General features: G+C 38.4%; 1 protein-coding gene across 2 annotated transcripts in view; it reads left to right on the top strand.

Moving 5' to 3' along the window:
• The window catches only part of CORIN (corin, serine peptidase), a 149,115-nt gene that overhangs the window by 20,900 nt on the left and 107,131 nt on the right, over positions 1-21,084 (top strand). For both annotated transcript variants that reach the window (XM_054204227.1, XM_054204228.1), the window contains exon 3: positions 7,426-7,878. In XM_054204227.1, the coding sequence (XP_054060202.1) occupies positions 7,426-7,878 (453 nt within the window). The remainder of the gene's footprint in view (positions 1-7,425; positions 7,879-21,084) is intronic.

Below are 21,084 nucleotides of genomic sequence, written 5' to 3' on the forward strand. Positions count from 1 at the left end.
TGAATGAATGTTGTTTCACTCATTGAAGTAGAGGCAATACCAGTTGCTAGAAAGGAATTCTAGCCTTTAGACCATGACCATAATAATTTGTTGATTGCCTGTGTTATATCGGAGGACAGGAGGGTTTAGCAATGGTCCTTGCTTTGGACTGTTGAAGACCTAACATGCAAGACCTTGACCATGAAGACCTAACTCAGCAATATAAATTTGAAAGGCTAGATTATACATGACTAAAATTAATGATATCTTACAATTTCATCTGACTCCTATAGACATGAAGAGCCTTCTAATAAAATTGGTCCATAATATTTTTCTGGGGATTATAGTTAGTGTAATGCAGTAAATTTCATTACTTTCCAGAAAAACAAACAATAACTGAATCCATGGTGTGAATAACGAAATCTTTCTTTAAGATGGAGAGATGTAAGATCACCTTCAACTTGTGTTGAAATGTGTATGCTGTGTCCCATTTTGCTTACACTGAAAAAAAATCGTTAACTAATGAATAGTATGCAAATATTACAAAAGTGAAAATTAGCATGTTTGTAAGAATGAAAAACCTCTGGCATTTTCATTCTTTTCTTTGCAGAGAGGCAATGTTCTAAACCACTTGAAATATTGTTTTAAAAAGTCCTTCACATCTGGTGAGCGTTATACCAAATTAAATCTTTTTTTACCATAATTGCTTACTATTGCAGTTATTTATCTGGGAAAACAAAATGCTTTATACTTACAGTTCCATAAAGGAAAATCAATTATATTTATTTTATAGGGATAAATGCATTCCATGGTAGTTGTCCCATTCCTCCCATTCCTTCACAGCAGTATCCTCAGCTCATACTTAGATGGTCTTCTACCACCTCCTGTTAACAGCCATTTACGACTAATACTTTGTTTATTGTCTTCTGTAGAATTCAGAACAAGTTTTGTGACGCACATAAAGAATGATTTCATGTATGTCAGACTTTTATAGTCCAGTTGTAATTTTTGGGCATGTGGTCATGCTTCAGGACCACATCAAATAAGCCTGCCTTTCAGGCAAGCAGCATACCCTCTATGCACAATGTTAGGCATTCAGGCATTTTGCAAAATAATATTTTAAAAATCTGTTAGTTTGTCAACACTGGTGGGAATGCGGATTAGAATTAAAGTCTCTAAGATGCACTATGGTTATGCAAATAATTGAGGTTTTGGTTCTCTCGCTGTCCTTACGTTATCAGCATGTAATGTTTATATTTTGTCTCTGACGTATTTTGAAATTAATTTTGGTTCTCAGTGAGAATTCTTACAAGTGTTATGTGTGATGGGTTGTTTTTAGTATTTTCATCTTAGTCTCCTTAAAAACAAAGCTCACTCTAATAGCTGCATTTTTATTATCCTTCATTATTCATAAGTACGAACCAGCCTGGGCAGTTCTCAAATCGTTCTGTTGCTTGAGAAATCCGTAGCATGATTCTGTCCCCCTAAGAGATGCTGTCGGTGTTCTTGCATGACACTGGTTGAACAAAGATTGTCACTATTATATTACCTGCTGGATCTGTATTCTCCTTTCCCTTCCCCTTCTGAGAAGACAGAAGGAGCTGTGTCTCCTTCACAGAGTAAACATCAGGAAAAGTACATTATAGTAAAACTGCTAGGCTTAGCTTTGTGCCTGTTGGATCCTCCACATTCATAGGGTAACATGCATATGTCAAGACTCCTGTATCAATTTGGAAATCTAACTGTACTGGTCCATAAGGAACTTTTTGCTGCACAGAGGAAGTTAAAGTTGCAGGAATTATACTCTAGAGTAAAAGGATCTTGATCCCCGAATCATTTGGACTAGTTCTCCAAGTAGTAGTTCTCCAAGTGATGTTGAACCTCAAGGCATATGACACATCTTCAAAATCTAAAGTGACTAGCAGCATGGAGATCCAAAAGTTGTAATTGTGAACGCAATATGAAATGTAAACAATTTCATTGCCAATCAATGGCAATATTTGCTGTAAGACAGGTGTCTAAATTTAGGAGTTTAAAATTAACATATAAATAAACCATTTGGTCCTGGGATATTTTCTGATGGAAGATGGTAATCATCAGCTAAATGACCTGCCTGTTCTTTGATTTGATCTTGCCAACACGGCTATATTATGGGTAATGTCCAAAGGAGCGTATTGCAGAGCAGCCTGTATTTCACCCATCTAAAAGAACTGATTTAGTCTAGCAAGCCTTCTTTACTGATACACCTGGTATGTTGGGGAAAAAAAAGATGCTGTGAATATAGCTCCAGGTCAGAATGTCTGCTGTGAGACAACACTGAGGTCAGTGGGGAATTGTTCTTGTGATCTAGAGAATAATAATGGACAGAAGGTCACAGTGACTGAAGCATGGATTCTGTTGTGGCGTAATTGATCCCCAAGGAGCCCATAGAGCTTTATTTATTATCCAGTGCTAAGTGAGTGTTTAAGACAGGCACAGAGTTCAGGATTGGATTCTGAATTGCAATAGAGTCATTATGTGTATGTTACATTTCATTTCTTAGGTTAAGAAAAGCTTTATAAATAAAAATTTCTAGTTACATGACACATTTTGCTCAAGAGATGGGGAAAAAAAGAAAGACACCAGATAAATTTTTTTTTATTAGACCACGGTTTTATGACTGTAACTAGGAACTTTCAGGCAACAACAGCTGTTAATATGAAAGGTAGCTACTGTTTTCCCCTCCAGCCCTTTAGTATGATCCTGATATTTTTGCCAAGACTTTGTTGCCTGAGAGCCAGAAGTTGATGATAGGGAAAATCTCTCCTTTCTGCACAGAAATCTGTCCTTTCTGCACAGGACCTTAGGAGCCCAGATTTGTTCTGCAGCTTCTTTAAAAGATGCCTTCCACAAAATCTACTTTGAGTTCCGTTTTATTTGGGAATTGATCCATTATTTTCATAAGCCACTTGTTAAGTTGCAAAAAAGTTAAAAAAATAATTACAGCTGACCTCCTTTTTGGCCCCTTGGGCAGCTGGTAAGCAGTTTAAGGTGGTGTCTTTACTTCCCAGGAGGAGCAGGATAAAGTCTATTACTGCAGCTCAACTGATATGCAATGGTTTGGTATGCTATGGAACCTCCATATTGTCAGTGACCTGCCCATTTCTTCAGAGTGCAGAGTCGCAGGGACAGACCCCTGCAGAAGAAATCTCAGTGGCTACGTGCTGGCTAGTTATAGTAGTGAGTTGGTGTTTTATTCCTTGTGTAACTAACTGCCTCATCCATTACACATACTTTGGTAGGCTGCTTTACTCTGTTTCATTATCTTTTTAAATAAACTTGGTCTTTTTGAGATTTCCTGCTGTGAACTGCAAGAAATCACCCACAGTATACACTGCCAAAATCTCAATTTAATGGCTTGAACAATGTGACTATTTCTTAGATCTCATAATTGTCCATTTCAGATCTTTAAATGAAACATTAATTCCCCAATAGTGAACAGGAACTGGAAAATGATCAGTAGAACTGTTGGCAAGGCATCACTTTGAACCGAATGAGCTTGGTGCCAGTTCCATGTTGTACCAAACACAATGAAGGCCAGCATGCTGTATATTTCTGTCATCTGGACGTGCCCAGCTGTAGCTGGAGATGCAAATCCAAAATGTTGACAGCTGTTTCTCACTAATTAACTATCTGTCTTATGATTTACTGTCTACAACTCTATGATTTACTGTCTACAGCTCTGTATGAACTCACATAAGAAGAATAGTTGGATACGGAGTGCGGTATACATGAATAACACGCATATTCTGTATGTGTTGTATGGCTGTTAGCAGACATTGACAGAGAGTAAGTCAGTTCTCATTACTGAAGAGATTACAAAAGAATGGATTGTTTTAAAGCATCACTCCGTTTTCTTAGGTATCTTAAAATTTACATAGTTCCTTCAGGGATTTAGATGCTAGAAAAATCTCCGGTATTTTTCTAGCTTAATTTAAGATTGAAGATATACAGTAGCATTTTTAGGGAAGGAAAAGGATGAGAATCAAAGCAAATGGAAGCCTAACTCAGCTAGTGGCCTCTATAGCCTGGAGTTGTGTGTTTGAATTGCCTACCATGCATTGGGAAGATGAGAGGATAGGAGGAAAATGTGGGGAGGGAACAAGGTGATTAGGGAAGGTAATCCAAAACCCTCACATACTCAGTGGAAGCAGAGTTGCCATCTAGAGCTAGCCAGTGCAGAATGCCTAACAGAGGTCTATGCCTGCCTCTCTCAAGGGCATATGCACCAGAGCCCAGGCTCGTGTTATTTTGTGGGGCAAAAAACTGTTAAAAAGAATTTTAATACTACTCATTGTCAGTAGTACAATTGAGGTGATACAATTGGGAAGGTCTTTTGTGTAGATGAGATTCATTGTGTGGTACACTTGAGGAGAAAGGGAGCTATCACTAGGAAACTGTGAAAATAGAAGAAAAAATGTTAGTGTTGGAAAGATGGGTTGAAGAAGCAAACAAGCATTTGGGGATCTCAGTGAAAGAAGTAAATGTTCTTATGGGTAGTGATAGACATAGATATTATTTATAGTTCCAGAAAAAGAATGAAATAAGGCTTAGTGTGGAGAGGATAGAACCCAGCGGGTAATTTCAAGATTTTCCTTACCAGTATTTATTGGCCCACTGTATTAAACCAAAGGTTTTTTTTTAAACTTCTTTCAAGAGTTTATCTGTCTTGTAATGTATTACCTGCTGTTCTGCTGAGTGATGTATAAATAGCTAATCATTTTTACTTTAATTTTAAATCATTATTCATAGCTCTTGGGACCAATGTTTTCTAGGCTTTTTCTATTTTTGTGTTGAGTGGAGGAGAAAAGAAGAAGAGCCTAAGGAGGAGGAGGAGAGAGAATGTGAAAAAAATCCCCTCAGCTATTCTTGAGTTACAGAAAAAAAACATGCACTTTTCCAAAGGAGGAAAAAAGCTCGTTTTAACTTTTCGAAAACCACAGAAAAAACTACTGAAGTTTCAAACTTGAAACAAAGTAGGCTTCTGAATCATGGAGTTTTAAAGCTTTATTTGGAATCAAAGCATCGAAGTAAAGCTACGTATGAGTGAGCACAATTTCTGAGCATGATCAGTCACAATTTCTTAAATTTTAGCAAAACATATTACTACTGGTCCCTATTTGTGAAAACAGCACATTCATTTTTCCCATTTGGCCTGACCAGAGGACTCAAGTGAAAAAAAAAAATTGCTGCTGAAATAATTTGCAGGGGGAAGATTTTTAGTTGGTTCTATAAAATACATGCAGTAAATTCCTCCAAATCCCAATGAATTACAAACATTTGCTGGTGGAAAAACAGAAACCTTAACATGTGTGGATATAAAGTTCCCCTGGGCTCTTCCAGTAGAAGTTAGACACAAAGATTTACTTACAGTTAATGACAATGGAGCCAAAACAACCCAGGCTGGATAAATAAGTATATGGTAAATCTCAAATGGTAACTGTTTCACTGGACTCCATTATATTTCAGGAATCTCACAAGTTTTTCTTGCTGGTTCCAATTGCTATAGTTAAAGGTTACCCAATGAAAAATAAAATGCTAGTTCTCTTCTTATCTATAAAGCTTGCTAACCCAAAGTCACTTCAGATTGTAAGTGGAAGTTGGGTTCTTCTGGCATTGTTAGTTGTTCGTAGCTGTGATTAATAAAGATTTCCTCCTGCCCAGTCCTTGAACTTCAGACCAGTGAACTGATTTAGTCTTGATGCAGAGTGCACAAAGGGGTGAGAAGAGGGATTCAGTAACAACAGTGGGAAGGGGCTCAGGATACCTGAGTGAGCACAGGCTGTGTGTGGTGCCTGGAGCTGGCAGAGCAGTGGGTTTGGCGAGGGAGAGTGCCTGGAGTGGTGATGGGTGAACGATGCCTGGCTGAGAGGTGATCACGCAACTAAACATTTTGGTAAACGCAATAACCAAACTGAAAACAAAACTCAGGAGTTATGGTGGTGGGTGTTGTGGGGACTCAAAAGTCATCCGTACCAAACAGCTAATGAAGGATCAAATCAATATGAAAGCCTAGGAAAAAAATGATTCTTTTTTTCCACACATCAGAGTGGAAAGAAAAATCTGTGTGGTTTGCCTTGAGTTCAGAGGGTTTGTAGAGAACAACAGGAGATGAATTCTCAGTAATGTGCTTCAGGTGTGACCATCTTTTTGGCTTGAGGACCTGTAGCTAGCAGTAAGGGTGAGAGAGAAGAAAAGGAGCTGAAAGGATAAGGAGAAAACACTTATCTTTCCATACAGAGCCCAGCTGGAAGACGCCATGTTTTTGGCCTTTTCTTTCAATTTTGCCTAAGGAAAGGCTGTTGTATTTGTGTCCTATTGTTGAAAGGATAAATATTCTTCACTCCCTTGTTTTTAATTTATTGTCTTGAAACAATGTGAGGGGAGTGCTTAAATATCACTGTTAGGAGCAGACAACATGAAAAGCTACTAAAATTACTAATTATTGCCAGGGTATTTAAAAACAGTGGGGAGATTTTATGTTTTGAGGGATTAGTTTTAATTATTTGTAATCAAGTCTAGCTGAACTATATTTATTATGATTCTTAAACCCTTTTACGTGAATAGCTAGTGGCAAAAATTGCTTTTGCTATTTACTGAAAATTTCTTATATTGTGATACAGAGTTGTGCTTTTCTTCTAGCATTAAATATGACTCTAATATATTTGGTTAAAAAAATTGAGTTAGCATTTGTAGTTTTTATTATAGATAACTAAGGTATATGTCCTATACATGGTTGAGATGCCTCCTTTATTATTTGCATTAACTAAATATCTCAGTAATACTCACAGGTTAAAAATAGATTCTCTTACTATTTAGTTTGAATTCCCTGATGCTTATAGGATGCATCTCCTTAGTGTTACGTAGCTGGTTTGATTTGTGAACTATCATTACTTGCAACTGTTCAACACATACAACTAAGGAAAGTCTGTGTTTGTCTATGATATAATAAATGAACAAAAAAAAAAATACAGTAAGTGCCTAAAATTTGTGATATGACAATATATTTAAAGTCCAGTATCAGAGAAGAATGACAAAGAACTCATGGACCTGTATTTAGCAGTGGTAGTTAAATTACATAATCCTATATAGAGAAAACAGTACCTCTTTCCATTTTAAATTTATTTCTCCATTTATCCTGCAGTAGTTACAGCTTTTGTTTTGATGTGCTACTGTTATTTTGTTGCTACATTAAATTCTTAACTTTAGTTCTCTTTGATTTTAACTTTTAAATAAATGTTACTTTTTTAATCTGTGCCATTATATTTAGAATTACAGAATAGTTTGGGTTGGAAGGGACCTCAAAAAGGTCATCTAGTCTAAACTTTTATTAACCTTCCAAAACAAATTGGTGACTCTTATCCTCCAGGTGATGGTAATTTTGGTCCTTTTTTTCCTTTCTTCCAGGGGTGTTAGAAAAAACATGCTTTTATTCAAATGGAAGTGAGGTCCTAACAGTTAATGGTGACATTGAAACATCTGGTGTTCTTTTGCCAAACATGGTCGAAAACAGTTCCAAGACTGGTCCTACAGTGGATCTCAGCACACGGCCCTCTTCCTGGACCACCACATCTTTATCCCACATTGACCAAATGAACAAGAACTCAAATATATTTAGAGAGACTTTCCAGGAAAATGCATTTGCTCTTGCAACTCAAGCCACAGTGCTCAATCCTCATCCTACATATGAGGCTGGTTTGGCGGAGGGCTCTGAAGACAGCACCCAGCTGCTTGCCACTGCAAAGGAGCCGAGTTTGTGGTCTACAGATGCATCCTTTAACAACACAGAAAGGATGACCACTCTGCCAGTATTAAGTTCTACCCGCCCATCTGTGTCACAAAAACTGGATCAGAAAAAAAGTAAGTTTACATTTTATTTGGCTCCATACTTCTGACTCAAAAAGTATAGAACATGCTGTTGACATTCTTCCTAATGTGTTCCCATGAGTTTGAGGAATGTGCTCCTTTTGATAATTTATTTTGTCATGTACATTCCGTGTTGCAAGCAAGTGGTTTCTTACGATAATATTTGATTGACCTCATTTGAGAAAGATGCAGTAAATTCTTTCAGGTATGGATACTTACAATATGTTCTTCAACTGGTGATAATCATGCATGCTTACGAAGACTGAACATGAGTTATTACATGCCGTATTCAGTTTGAATTTTCTGTGTTTTTTTAAAATTATGTAAGTGGCAAGTACCTTCCTGATCTTGGGGAGATAATTACAGTTACCACTTCTTCTGTGTTAGTGGATAAATTTTTCTCAAATTTGAAGCAGTTTCTCTATGTAGCAATAAAGTTCCAGTGAAGTTTCTGAGAACTATAATAAAAATGTCTAGAGAGAATAATAATTAACTGTGATCATGTTTTTTTTTGTTTGACTATGAAAGTAGGTGCATTACACTAGTGCCATGGTAATTTTATTGATTCATCATGTCAGTAGTAGTGAAAGGTTTCCTGATACTGTTTTGCTAACAACTGAAACACTAGGGTACCATATTAAAATGAATTTGTTTCTCTTGAACTGCATATCATTCCTTTGCTCTTGATCCCACCAGAGCACAAAGCAAAACTTATTCTGGGTCATAGAGAGATCTGAAATAGATGAAAGGAGATAGTCAGTGACCTGAAAGTCGCATGGTCTATTAAGTGTATTTTTAAAATTTCTATAAAATGAAAATGAAGAGTATCTGACAGTGACATCTGTCAGTGACATCGCTTCTGAAAGGCCACTGAATTGTATGTTATTTTGAAGAGCGGGTCTGTGTGTCTCTACTGGATTCTGTACTTGGTTAAGTTGTGAGATATGATATTAGTTATCTGAAATTTTTTGCTCTGCTTGTTTTTTTTTTAAGCATTCTTCCTTCAGGAGTTTGTCCCCCTCCACCCTCATCTTCAAACAGGCAGATAAAATTTGGGAAACATCTCTGTTTATGTCTTTTTCTTGTTCTTTCTGGAGTGAATTAAAAGTAGGGAAAACCTTTGAATAAGAGTTTCTTTTCTTTAAAACCTGGTACACAAAAGAGATTCCTTTTGAGGACATTTCAGTGGTAGCTTATTTTCTCACTCATAAATTAGCATTCAAGTATAATAACTTACTGGATGTCAGTGATTTGTCAGTATTTTCTTCTGTCCCCTAGACTGTAGTGACTCCACAGGCCATTTAAATGGTGCAGGCTTTCTGAAGGTTCTGTTTGCTAAATGAATTTTCTTAAACAGATTTATCTTTTATTTTCTCCCCTTGCCCCCCAATTCAGAACAAATGTATATTAATGCAAGCTTGTATCCTATCAGTGATTCATTTATTTACTTCTTTCGGTAACTTTGTTAATTATCACTGCACCAAGGTACAGCATAAAAGCACAGCGTGCTACACTGCAGATACTTCAAACCCATAAGATTTTCAGTAATTACTGTAGCAAAGGACACCTCATGTTAGTGGCCGTATGATTAATGTTGAGCAAAACTGTAGGGCAATATACCACCTGTTTTTCTTAACTAGGTCTTTGATGTGTTATGGGGTGTAACTGATCCTATTTTAGAAGATGGTGTCTTTGCATTGCAGTCTTAGTAATTGGGTAGATACAGTATAGATATACTATGTAAGATTCTGTGTTTGTATTTGTATTCATCTGCCTAATCATCATATTTCAGATACCTGGAATTCCATGAAATATAGTTGAAACCAGTGTAAAACTTTTTTCCCTTTTCATATCATGTTGGAATGAACTCTTTTGAGATGGATAAAATATGTGTGTGTGTGTGTGTGTGTGTATGGATGGGAGGTGATATCTTTCCCTCGTAGAATGCTGCCGCAGGGACAGTGCTACAGTGGCTCAGGACAACCTTAGGTCTGTATTTCTAAAGTTTCAATTATTTGGTGTTTGATATTATATAGAAAGGCACTTGTAGTCTGTGAAGAAATATAAGTATGTGCTCTATTGTGGTAAGTGCAGTTCATTCCAACAGTGTATATATTCAGTAGGCATGACTACTTGGGATTCTACTGTGAGGTGGTTTCTTCTCTGTAAAGAGAAAAGGACAGAAGATTTTCAAAGACAAATTTGAAATACCAGAGGTTTCTTTAAAAAACAAAACAACTAAAGAAACCCCATTCCAAACTGAGATATTTCAGGTTACATTTTTCTTCCCCTATCAGATACATCAGGAGCTGGTATGTTACTAATCAATAACCTCTCAGTCGTGAATTCCATTTTGAGGTGTTTTGCTTATCTGTATTCCTGTGGACGTTGCCTTAATTCTGTGTGTAGATACATAGAAAATGTATACATATATTGGGGATCCAGACCAGAAGAATTTGGTCTCAGAGTAACTATGTGTACCCATGGCTGTCCGAGGCATGGAGGACTACAAAGCAGGGGATTTTGAGTTCACAGGGCTCCTCACTACCTCATTTGTCCTGGCCTTTGCAAATTAACTCCTTGCACTTGTTCTCGGTCTCTTTGATCTCTCCTTTCCCACGAACTTTTGCTTCTTGGAGAGAACTCTAAGGTAACAGAGAACACGGTCTCATGTCCACAGGAAGTTCTTACATATTCTGATGCAGAGGGAGATGGGGAATAACTGGGACATGAGATATAAGTAAATTTTAGAATAGTGAGACCAGAATAGCCTTTTAGAGTAAAAAGTGGGTTTATTTTTTTTTTCTGGACCAGTAAAACTTAACGACCACATGGGAATGGTGGTAGTAGATCAAATTAAGTCTCTCTTGCTTAGTGTCTGGACCGAGCTGTGACCATTAGCATATGCCTAAAGAAGAATAAACTAGGGATAACATAAACAGACACTTCAACATTATATGGTAGCAGATTCCAGTGATCTGCAGTGAGTCCTGATGAGCGTTCTCCCATGAATTTATATAATGACTTTTGAACCCATCTAACATGGAGGTTTGAGCTTTTTAGGCATATCTTATAAGGAAATTAATGTCCAAATGAAAAGTGAGGCTGGTGTTCTGTCATCATCAGTGCACACTAGCAGATCATCCATCAGTACAAGTTTCATCTTGTTCAATGCGGGAAGTGAATGCATTTCTGTTGATACAGTAAGCATGCATAACTTGGACTTTATGCCGGTTTTACACAGGGTGTTAAAAGACAAATGATATGTCATACAACATAGAGACTGACAGTGCAAAACCAACCAGACAAAATTCTCTAAACGCATTTGAACTAGCATTCATGTGTCCGTAATGTTTTTGGCCGTGGTTTCAGTATCCCTAGTGCTGAATTTGCCTTACTGGTGTACCACAGCTTCAATAAAAGACATTAGAACCCATTAATAAGAGAAATGATAAACATTGTGACCATATGATATTCACTCAAGACTTTAAAATAACACAAGTAAAATATTGCTGAGTTACTAACTGCAGAGGAATGAAATTTGGCACATATGACATCAATTATATAAAAAGTCCTTGAAGCAGAAAGAAGTTCTTTGGCAGAAATTCTATTAAAGAATAGATTAGTGGGTAAATGGAAATGCATGATGCAATAAGGAAGAGATGAAGAAGTTTACTTTCATTTCACAAGGGAAAGCAATGCCTCACAAATCTATTAGAAAGTTCTTCGAAGGAGTCACTGAAAATTCTGGTTAATACAACATACTTGGCTTTTCAAAATGCTGTTAACAAGAGCCCTCACTGAGAAGTCTTAAAGAGACTCTTCTCACAGACTAATTACTCATTAAAAGACAGAAGGAAAAATGAGAATGAATGGTTAGGCTCCACAGTGAAGAAGGTTACTGATGGAGTCTTACAGAGTTATCTGATCTGGGAAAGCAGTGAATAGTCAAGTAACGTTTCTGCTAATACAGAATTATCTGTCTAAAATGAATAGCTAGGAATCACATAAAGGTCTCATAGTGGAGAGAGTGTCTGATAAAATGTTTACATGACTTTGTGCCAGTAGGTGCAAAAGAACGCTGGAGAGTGGGGATCACCCCTAACTCTGTGTAATACAATGCTGGACTCTCAGATAGCTTTGCCACCAGAAAAAAAGACCTGACAATTTGCTGCAAACAGCATTCTGGCTCTTTGACTGTCAAGAAGGCAAACAAAGTGTTAGGAATCATCATGAGATCTGCGAAGAACAAAACAGAAGATCTCAGTACATCAACATCTAAGTTCAGAAAGATAATAGTAGAATTGGAAAAGGCAAACATCAGGCAACCAGACCAGTAGACACATGGAATGGCTTAGATGTGAGGAGGCACTAAATAGGAGGAAGACGCTGTTTTCCTCCTGGAAAATAGCTGGCTGAGGTGTAAGTGGTTGTGGTAGGTATCCATACCATTTTGAGTGTCCTGGAGAAATGGAACAGGGAACAGTTACTCACTGCTTTTCATTATATCAGTAGGTGCCCCCTTTTTTCAAAATTTTATTTATTATCAGTAAATTAAAATAAAAAAAGGAGACATAGCTACATCATGGAACTCATTGCCACAGAACGACGGGAAAACAAGGAAGTATGCAAATGCTTTGAGAACTTCATGAGAGGCTGTTCTGTTGGGGGCTTTTAATCACAGTAGTCCAGTTGCAACCTCTGACTTGTGAAGGCTCAAGATTTTAGGTTGCCAGAAATCCTGTTATACTCCTAGGTGGTTGTTCCTTACATTTTCCCTAAATTCTTAGAATTTTTCTTGAACATATAATGCTGGCCCCTGCCAAAGGTCACCTTCTGAGTTAAATGTATCCTGTGTTACCTCTCAGTTGGAAATCAAGTGAAGGAACATGTTTTTCCTGTTGAGGGACTTGAGTTTGTGTGAGTTCATGTTTAAATATTTTCTGAAGGCATGGGCCACGGTCCTAAGTCACTAGGATGGTTCATTGGAGAGTTTTCTGATAGTGAAAACATCAGGAAGGGGGTCTTAGGTGAACCAATAAATTCAGTAGTGTATATTTATGGAATTTAGAAGTATATGCAGTAATATTCTGTTCATCTGTCAATCAATGCTTAACAGAAAAAGAACCATGTACTAAATAGTAATTATCTTAAAGAATAAAGGATGTTGTTCCAAGATAAATATCAGTACAATTTTATTGGTACTTTTTGAAACAAAAGTAGGCTGCAGTTAGTCAGTAAAGTGGGAGACTAAGCAGGAGAGATCTCAAGTGTATGAGATTGAGCGGGATGTTTTCATTTCAAATGAAGCGGACTCCCTGTTTTGTAATACTGCTGATTTGGGGAGACAGGAAGGAGAGCGAGCAAGGGTTGACATTCTTCCTAGAAAAACATCCTGTAAACTAGTGGAATATGCACTGGGACAGGAGGTATTAGTATCTGATTTTGCTTCTTCCACTCACTGATGTTTATGCATACGTATATTTAATATCCCTTTTTTTCTGTGCCAAGTCTCTCGTACTTCTGTCCTAGCAGACAGTCTAGTAACCCCTCTATAGGCACAGGCCTCATCTGCTCTGAGAGGAGGGGAAGTGGCAGCAGTGGAGAAGGAGATTGAAGCACCCGCATGTGTTAGTAGGAGATGGCACTGGTGGTAGAAGAGGTGGTCCGCAGAGGCTTTCATTTGAAGAACTGCCTGGCTGTGCAACTCCAGGCTATGCTGGGGAGTCCAGGGAGAGCACCGAGCCTCTACATCTTTCATTGGGAAAAGAACTGAGTAAAGAACTGAGTAAAGGATAGAAATAAGGTACATGTTTTTTCCACCTCTGGGTTATTCTGAATGTGCTTGACAGAACGCTAGGAAAAGGCATGCATCCCAAATGAACGTGGATGTGGTTCCTGTTTAGCTCCTCCCTGCACTTGCACAAATATGTGGGAGGGTGAAAAAGCCCCCAAGCCCTAAACAGTTGCTTAGAAGAATGAAGTAGAAAAGTGCCTTCACAAAAGTGAGTCACTGTATCAGAGGACTTCTTAAGCATTTCAAAAGCATAGCATTTATATTTGCTTGTTTGCATCTTTTACTCTTTTCCTAAATAACAAATATTCTTACTATGCAGAAGACTCTTGGGTGTTTTCATGTTTCATGCACATCTTTGAGCAATTTAATTTCTTTGCAATGCCCTGCTCAGCCTAGAGGTTATCCTATTGTCATTTAACTATGCTTAATTTATACATGAAATAAATCTCTTTGTTTCTACTCAGCATCTCTTACTTTGTATTTGGTGTTCTGCCACTACTAGAATCTACAGAACACTAGTCTGGCCCAGCTTTCTGTTTGGTAGAAAAGAGCAATATGAGAACCACTGTGGGGATAGCTGGATGGGATATGTCACATGTGGCACGGAAACAAGAAATTCCCTGCCTCTCTTTCTCTGCCTTGTGCAGCTCGTACTAAAGACATTTTTCTTCTACTGAAGTTAAGGTATCCCGTAACTGCATCCCAAGTCAGACCATAGGCTTGCATCTCCCTGATCCCCAGTGTCTCAAGCAGTGATCTAATAAATCACTTTGTCTTCTAGCTCAATTTATGTGTAATTACTCATAAAAGTTGGAATAGATCCATGTAAGGAGGAATAGCAATAGACCCATGGTAGATCTTTAGGGGTATTCTTGTCCTCAAAAAAAATAATATTCAAAACATTGTTGAAACATTATTTTCTCCTGAAGGAAAAATGGTTTTGATTTTTCAGATTGCCATACAAGAATATAAACAGTGGTCTCCTAAACCCCAGGCCGGGAGTTTAGCCACTCAGCTGTGGGGTTTTTTTGTGCAAATGCAAACAAGAGTAGACTAATATGGTAACTATTAATTTTGCTGGTGCTTGAGTTCATGCTTGAGAGTGTTTCCTCTTCCACCAGTAGCTTCTGTTTCTTTATCTCACCTATGCCTATATTTTCCTCTCAAAATGAAAGAAAAAAAGTGAAAAAAACTGCCCTAAAACTTTGTCAATGCAGTCCTCGTTAAAAAAATGCTTTTTTTTTTTTTTCACTGGTTGAAATAGTCATTAGAGCCATTCAGGTTTTCTTGTCCAGCAGAAATTTAAAATTAAATTTGCAGTTGACATGGCAAAATTAGTGACTTACAAGAGAAACACATGGTGGATTTTCTCTAAATTCGATGGCAAGAATCTGGTTTTTATCAGTTTGCCTATTCCACCATTGCTGTTTCATATGGGCGCATGGGCATAGCTTGGCAAGGAAACCATTAAGCTTCTGACATAAAAGATGTATTAGCTGGAGTCTAAAAGATTCTTAAAAGTCATTACTCTTTATATAGAATATAGAGATTTTTTATTACAACTTATATAAGGAAGAAAAAGCTTACTAGCTTTTATCACCTGGTGCATTGCTGCTCTTGGATAACTGTAAGCTTGCCAAAAACTTCAAATACTTTTGGGAGAATTGTAATGAGGTTGCTAACTCTTTCATACGTTTATCTCTAGCTAAGCTTGTGATTTCAATTCCCTTTAATAAATTTGTCTTTTCTTATTGCAACTATTTTATTTGTAGGTTAGCATCTGTCCAAATGCGGTCTGATGAAACAATGTTCTCTGTGAGATATCTAAAAAACTTCAAGTATCTGTTGGGATTAACGCTGTAAAGAGTACTATGAGTAACTATCATCCCCCTCCCCCCTTTGCAATTCCGTGTATCTTTACTTTTTGGCCTTTCAGCAGCATGGTTTACTTTAGAGTGGGATATGCTCTCCTTGGAAATAACTACAAGGTCAGCTTTGTTCTGGTCTTTAAATGATGTGTGTGTCCTCAGTTATGGATGTGTGTACCTTCAAAACTTTAAAGAATAAAGAAAGGGCCCAGGAAGTTGTATATCATGCACTGCAACATATACTTTGCCAGATGTGCTATCAAATTCAGAAGATCTGGACTGCAGTATTTCTGGCCAATGCAAATGATCATTTACAAACAATGACTATCTATGCTGTAATGAAACAAGCACATACGTACCTCTGAAAGACATAGTTCTGGCAATTTTCCATATAAAAACCAGTAATTAGTTAGTCCTTAGTTAACCAGGGCTTTAAAGATCAACACCAAGGTCTTAAACTTCAGCTGCAAACTGCCAAGCAGGAAACTGCAGTTTGCAAAGCTTGGGTTTCATGTACTTGCAGCGTTCTGCATAGCAAGTGTGAGGCTGTATTCTGCTCTAAGTTTCTGGGCAGATTTCACAGGGAGGGGTTTGCTGGGTTAATTTGTGTGAAAGTGGGGTGGGCAGAAGTTACCATTGTGAGACAGACTGGGGAAAAAAGGATCCTAATTTCTTATTGAACAGTTCAGAAGACTAATTTGGCTATTCTAGAAAGGTAACTAACCAGAGACAACTGGGACAGCTCAGGTATAGACTATTTCTATGTTGACCTATTCATAGCCTGTTGAGTATCTCAACTATTGTAAGTCTTTTACAAAGCCCTGTATTCTCTTGCTTTGAACATAACAGTATCGGTGCATAATTAAATGTTGTCAATCAAGCTAGCATTCATTTCCACTTATTGAAAACACATTTGTTAAAAAAAACAACCAACCAGAAACATCTGGATGCCTGTCTGGGTCCTGTGGAAGCTACCATTTTTTTGTCCCCCTTTTTTTTTTTTTTTAAATAAAGCCTATCAAGAGTACTAAAGTCATGCACATGTTTCAAAACTATAGCAAAATCCTGTCCAACCTAATATGCCATGGAAAATAATCTCTAATGATAGATCTAATCCTAGAATTAATTTCATATTGTGCTTTTTGTTTATTTAATGGTAGGTTCTTAGAAATATGCCTCCAGTTTCACTAAAGAATCCTGTAATTAGGAAACAACTAATCAAAAAACCAGATCTGGAATACAGGCCATCTCACACCTCATGGGGGGTAGGTGTTCAGCCTCAGCTTTGGCTAATGAGCTTACCTGCTCTTAGCTGTGCCTGCCCAAGGGATTAAAGAAGCAAGTACGTGCCTCAGCCAAGAAGTGCAGCATCTGGAAGCACCTTGGTAAAAGAAGTGGGTGTCCAAAAAAATGAGGTGGCTTGATGAAGCATCCAGCCTTCTGCAAGTATTCTTTGGTCAGGAGAATAACTGAGTTAGAATTTATGACTGCATTAAGCTCTGAGCAAGAAGTGTCTGGTGCAGACTGGATGTGGTGTTCCACTGTACAGCAGCTGGTACACATTGCCTTAAAAAAAAATTATGATAACACTTCAACTCTGATCTAAAATATGAGCTATATTTCCTTCATGGCTAATCCCCTCTCTGTGACCTGTGAGATAATGAATTGTTTTTCTCTCTACTGCAGGTGGTCAGTAGCCTTATCACCTCTCCCTTTGGTACCTGTGGAGCACAAGGGGGAGTTGAGAATCACTCATTCCTTTCAAATTGTATAATTCATTAGCTGAATGAAGTTAAATGAGAGCAATTGTTTTCAGCTAGTCTTGGAGTCTGACTTCTATTTCAGATCTGCAGATGGGGTTTGCAGTTCAAAAGCTTGTTTCCCACTTCCCCACATAAGTTATTATGAGTCATCTGGGCTTCATTTGGAGGTTAGTGGTGCTGAGAAGGTGGCCCCATTCCCTTTACTCAGAGCCATACAGTGCTGTATGCGTCTTTTTATGCACTGATATTTGCTGTCTCCTCAATGAGCTGACTCAGTTCCAACACTGGCTAAGTTAGCTCTTGGCTGGTTTGGCACCAAAGTTGTTCTAAAGGAAACGGCAAGCACACATGGTTGAGAGGAAGAGGTATTGCGCCATTGCATCAGTTCAATTGTCTTGTGAAATATTTTTCTTAATGTGTCAGTTGACCTAAGAAAAGTCATGACCTTCTGTTAGAAACTTACTCTGACAGTACCTTGCTTATATCTTTAGGCTACCATGGCTATTACTGAAATATGAGTGTGAACTCTCAGGAGACATGAATTCGTCAAATGTCTATCCACGTGTAAATGTAACGAACTTAATAATACTTCTCTCGAGGTTGTGTCTTTGTGCTGTGTTGAAGCTGTATAGAGACACTTGAACCGTTAACCTAACATTGCCAAGTTACACTGAACCATGTCCCTCAGCACTACTTATTTTAAATACCTCCAGGGATGACAACTCAGCCACTTCCCTGGGCAGCCTGTTCCAACACTTGATAACCCTTTTGGTTTAGAAATTTTTCCTAACATCCAATCTAAACTTCACCTCGTGCAAGTTGAAGTCGTTTTCTCTTGTCTATTGCCTGTTACTTGGGAAAAGAGACCGACCCCCACCTGGCTACACCCTCATTTCAGGGAGCTGTAGAGAGTGATAAGGTCTCCCCTCAGCCTCCTTTTCTCCAGGCTGAACAACGCCAGCCCCCTCAGCTGCTCCTCATAAGGCTTGTGCTCCAGACCCCTCACCAGCTTTTTTGCCCTTCTCTGGACACACTTCAGGACCTCAACGTCTTTCTTGTAGCGAGGGATCCAAAACTGAACACAGTATTCCAGGTGCTGCCTCACCAGTGCTGAGTACAGGAGGACAATCACTTCCCTAGTCCTGCTGGCCACACTATTCCTGATACAGGCCAGGATGCTGTTGGCCTTCTTGGCCACCTGGCCACACTGCTGGCTCATATTCAGCTGGCTGTCAACCAATACCCCCAGGTCCTTTTCCGCCTGGCAGCTTTCTAGCCACTTTTCCCCAAGCCGGTAGTGTTGCATGGGGTTGTTGTGACCCAAGTGCAACACCCCGCAGTTGGCCTTGTTGAACCTTATACCATTGGCCTCAGCCCATTGATCCAGCCTGTCCAGGTCCCTCTGTAGAGTCTTCCTCCCATCAAGCAGATCAACACTCCTGCCCAATTTGGTGCAAACTTACTGAGGGTGCACTTGAAAGTGCTTACTTAGGTGCTTCTTAATCCTTGTTTCCATTTTGCAATGTACTTTAGAGGATCTCAGTTCTAGCAAAGGATAAATTTCTGTTTTTCACAGGTTGAAGAAAAGCTTCTTTTTACATTTTTTTCCATCCCTCCATCATTTTTGCATCTTGATACTGGAGGTATTGCTGTTTGTACACACTTTTTCTTTTGCGTCGTCTACAGACACAGAGTTTACCAAAAATTTGTTGACTGTGGTGGCAGTCTTGAGACAGAAATATTTGTCAGCTCCTCAATGACATTTTAGTCTTGTCCAGAGAGACTGTTAGAAATGGTAACACTGCTGTTGACAGTTGTTTGTAATATTGTGCTTTTACAACAGATGTGGAGTTAAGTATTCCCATTGTCTTTTCCTTCACTTCCTGAGTGCTTAATGGATACTTTTAGGTATGAGCTTTCTATGTCCATGGTACAACTAAATAGTTTGTCAGTTGCAAAGGAAGTGAGAAGTGTTATGGAAGTGATGATTCTATGACTGATGAACTTGTTCCTATGCTAGCTGGGAATTAATCTGTTTTGGATTTGGCAGTTCTAGAAAGGCAAAAGGTTCCTTAAGATAAAATCAGTGTGGATGTTACAAAATTTGTGGAAACTTTTTTTTCTCTGAAATTTGGTTTTCAAGACACTTCAGATGATACAAAGCAAAATGCTTTGAATGCGAAACTGTAATTAACCATAGGCTTCTTATAGAAGCAAGCCTACAAAAGACGTCCTGAACAAGCCCATTTAACTTGACTTTGCCTTTAATTTTCAGAGGCATCAGGAACTTAAAGTGTATGTTATCAATCTTGGTTGTGGCATTTTTAGCATTTTTAAGGGAGTCCAGTCCAACACAATTATTTAACAACCCAAACTTATGTGCAAATAGAGTGTTCTTTCAGCAGTTTGAAAAGGAGTTATCTCATTTTGAGCAAAAGATCTTATAAGCCTAGTAGCTTTAAAGACATCTTGAGTGTCCCAGCGCTTGAATGATGTGTATACTTTTTAAATATAAATAGGATGAACCATCCTGTTCTTCTGTATTTTTCTGTGCTCCTATATCATACCCATTAAAGCTGTGGCATACTTCAGCACAGATATGGAGGATTTACTTACCTATCAGTAAGAAGAAATCTTCAAAACTAAGTTATCTAGCACTTTCTACTGTCTTTACATAATTTCTGGATAATAACTAGTTTTAAATATTAATTCTACTTAACATAGGGTCTATCATGACAGAAACCCTTTTATTTTCAAAGCAGATACTTAAGCTAACTGGGCAATATTGTTTTGGATTGACCTTGGGTGGCTGCCAGATGCCCACCCAGCTGCTCTCTCACTCCCCTTCTTCAACAGGACAGAGGGAGAAAATAAGATGGAAAAGCTCATGGGCTGAGGTAAAGATGGGAGACCACTTACCAATTGCCATCAGGTACAAACCAGACTCATTATTTGAACGTATTGCCAATTAAAAATAGAGTCGAATAGTGAGAAACAAATACAAGAACTAAAACACCTTCCCCCCCACCCCGTCCTTCTTCCCAGGCTCAACTTTACTCCTTCAATCCCATCCCCTCTACCTCCTCACTGCTGTGCGTGGCACAGGGTGGATGGGGACTGGGGGTTGTGGTTGGTTCATAACAGTTCCTCTCTGCTGCTTCTTCCTCCTCACACCTCTTCCCTGCCCCAGCCTGAGGTCCCTCCTACTCCAGAGTAGCTCTCAAGTGGGTCCTCTTTGTGGGCTGCAGTCCCCCAGCATGAGTCCTCACTGACAAGACCTTGTTTCAAAGTATTGAGAGAGTACTCTCTTTTTTTTGTGACAGCTAACATGCTTTACAGCAAAAACAGTTTGCTAAAATTAAATTTGTGAAATCTTACGACAAATCTTCATGTTTTAGATGATAAATAAGCTAATCATTTTGCTGTAGTATGAAAGGGACAATTAAGCAATATAGCTAAGTCAGACCATGGAATGTATGCAGTATGGGAATAGGTTTGCAGATATTTGGGTTTCAGTGATCTAGTGAATAAATAGTCAAAATGGGTGGGTCAAAAGGAATGCTTTAGTCATGTAAGAGGACCTTGGTTTTAGTTGTAAGACAATGGAAAATGGTGCCTGGTGTACATCAGTGAAGAAACCTTTGGGCTGTTTGGTAAATAGCTGGGGTGAGATTGTAAAAGTGAACCATCACAGTGACATAATCCCCCAGTACATTGTTTTAGCAGGAAAAAAGCAACTCTGTAACTGCCTTAGGGATGTTATGAAATGGCG

The sequence above is a fragment of the Rissa tridactyla genome, chromosome 5 (genome assembly GCF_028500815.1).
Source record: "Rissa tridactyla isolate bRisTri1 chromosome 5, bRisTri1.patW.cur.20221130, whole genome shotgun sequence".
In the NCBI taxonomy this organism is placed as follows: domain Eukaryota; kingdom Metazoa; phylum Chordata; class Aves; order Charadriiformes; family Laridae; genus Rissa; species Rissa tridactyla.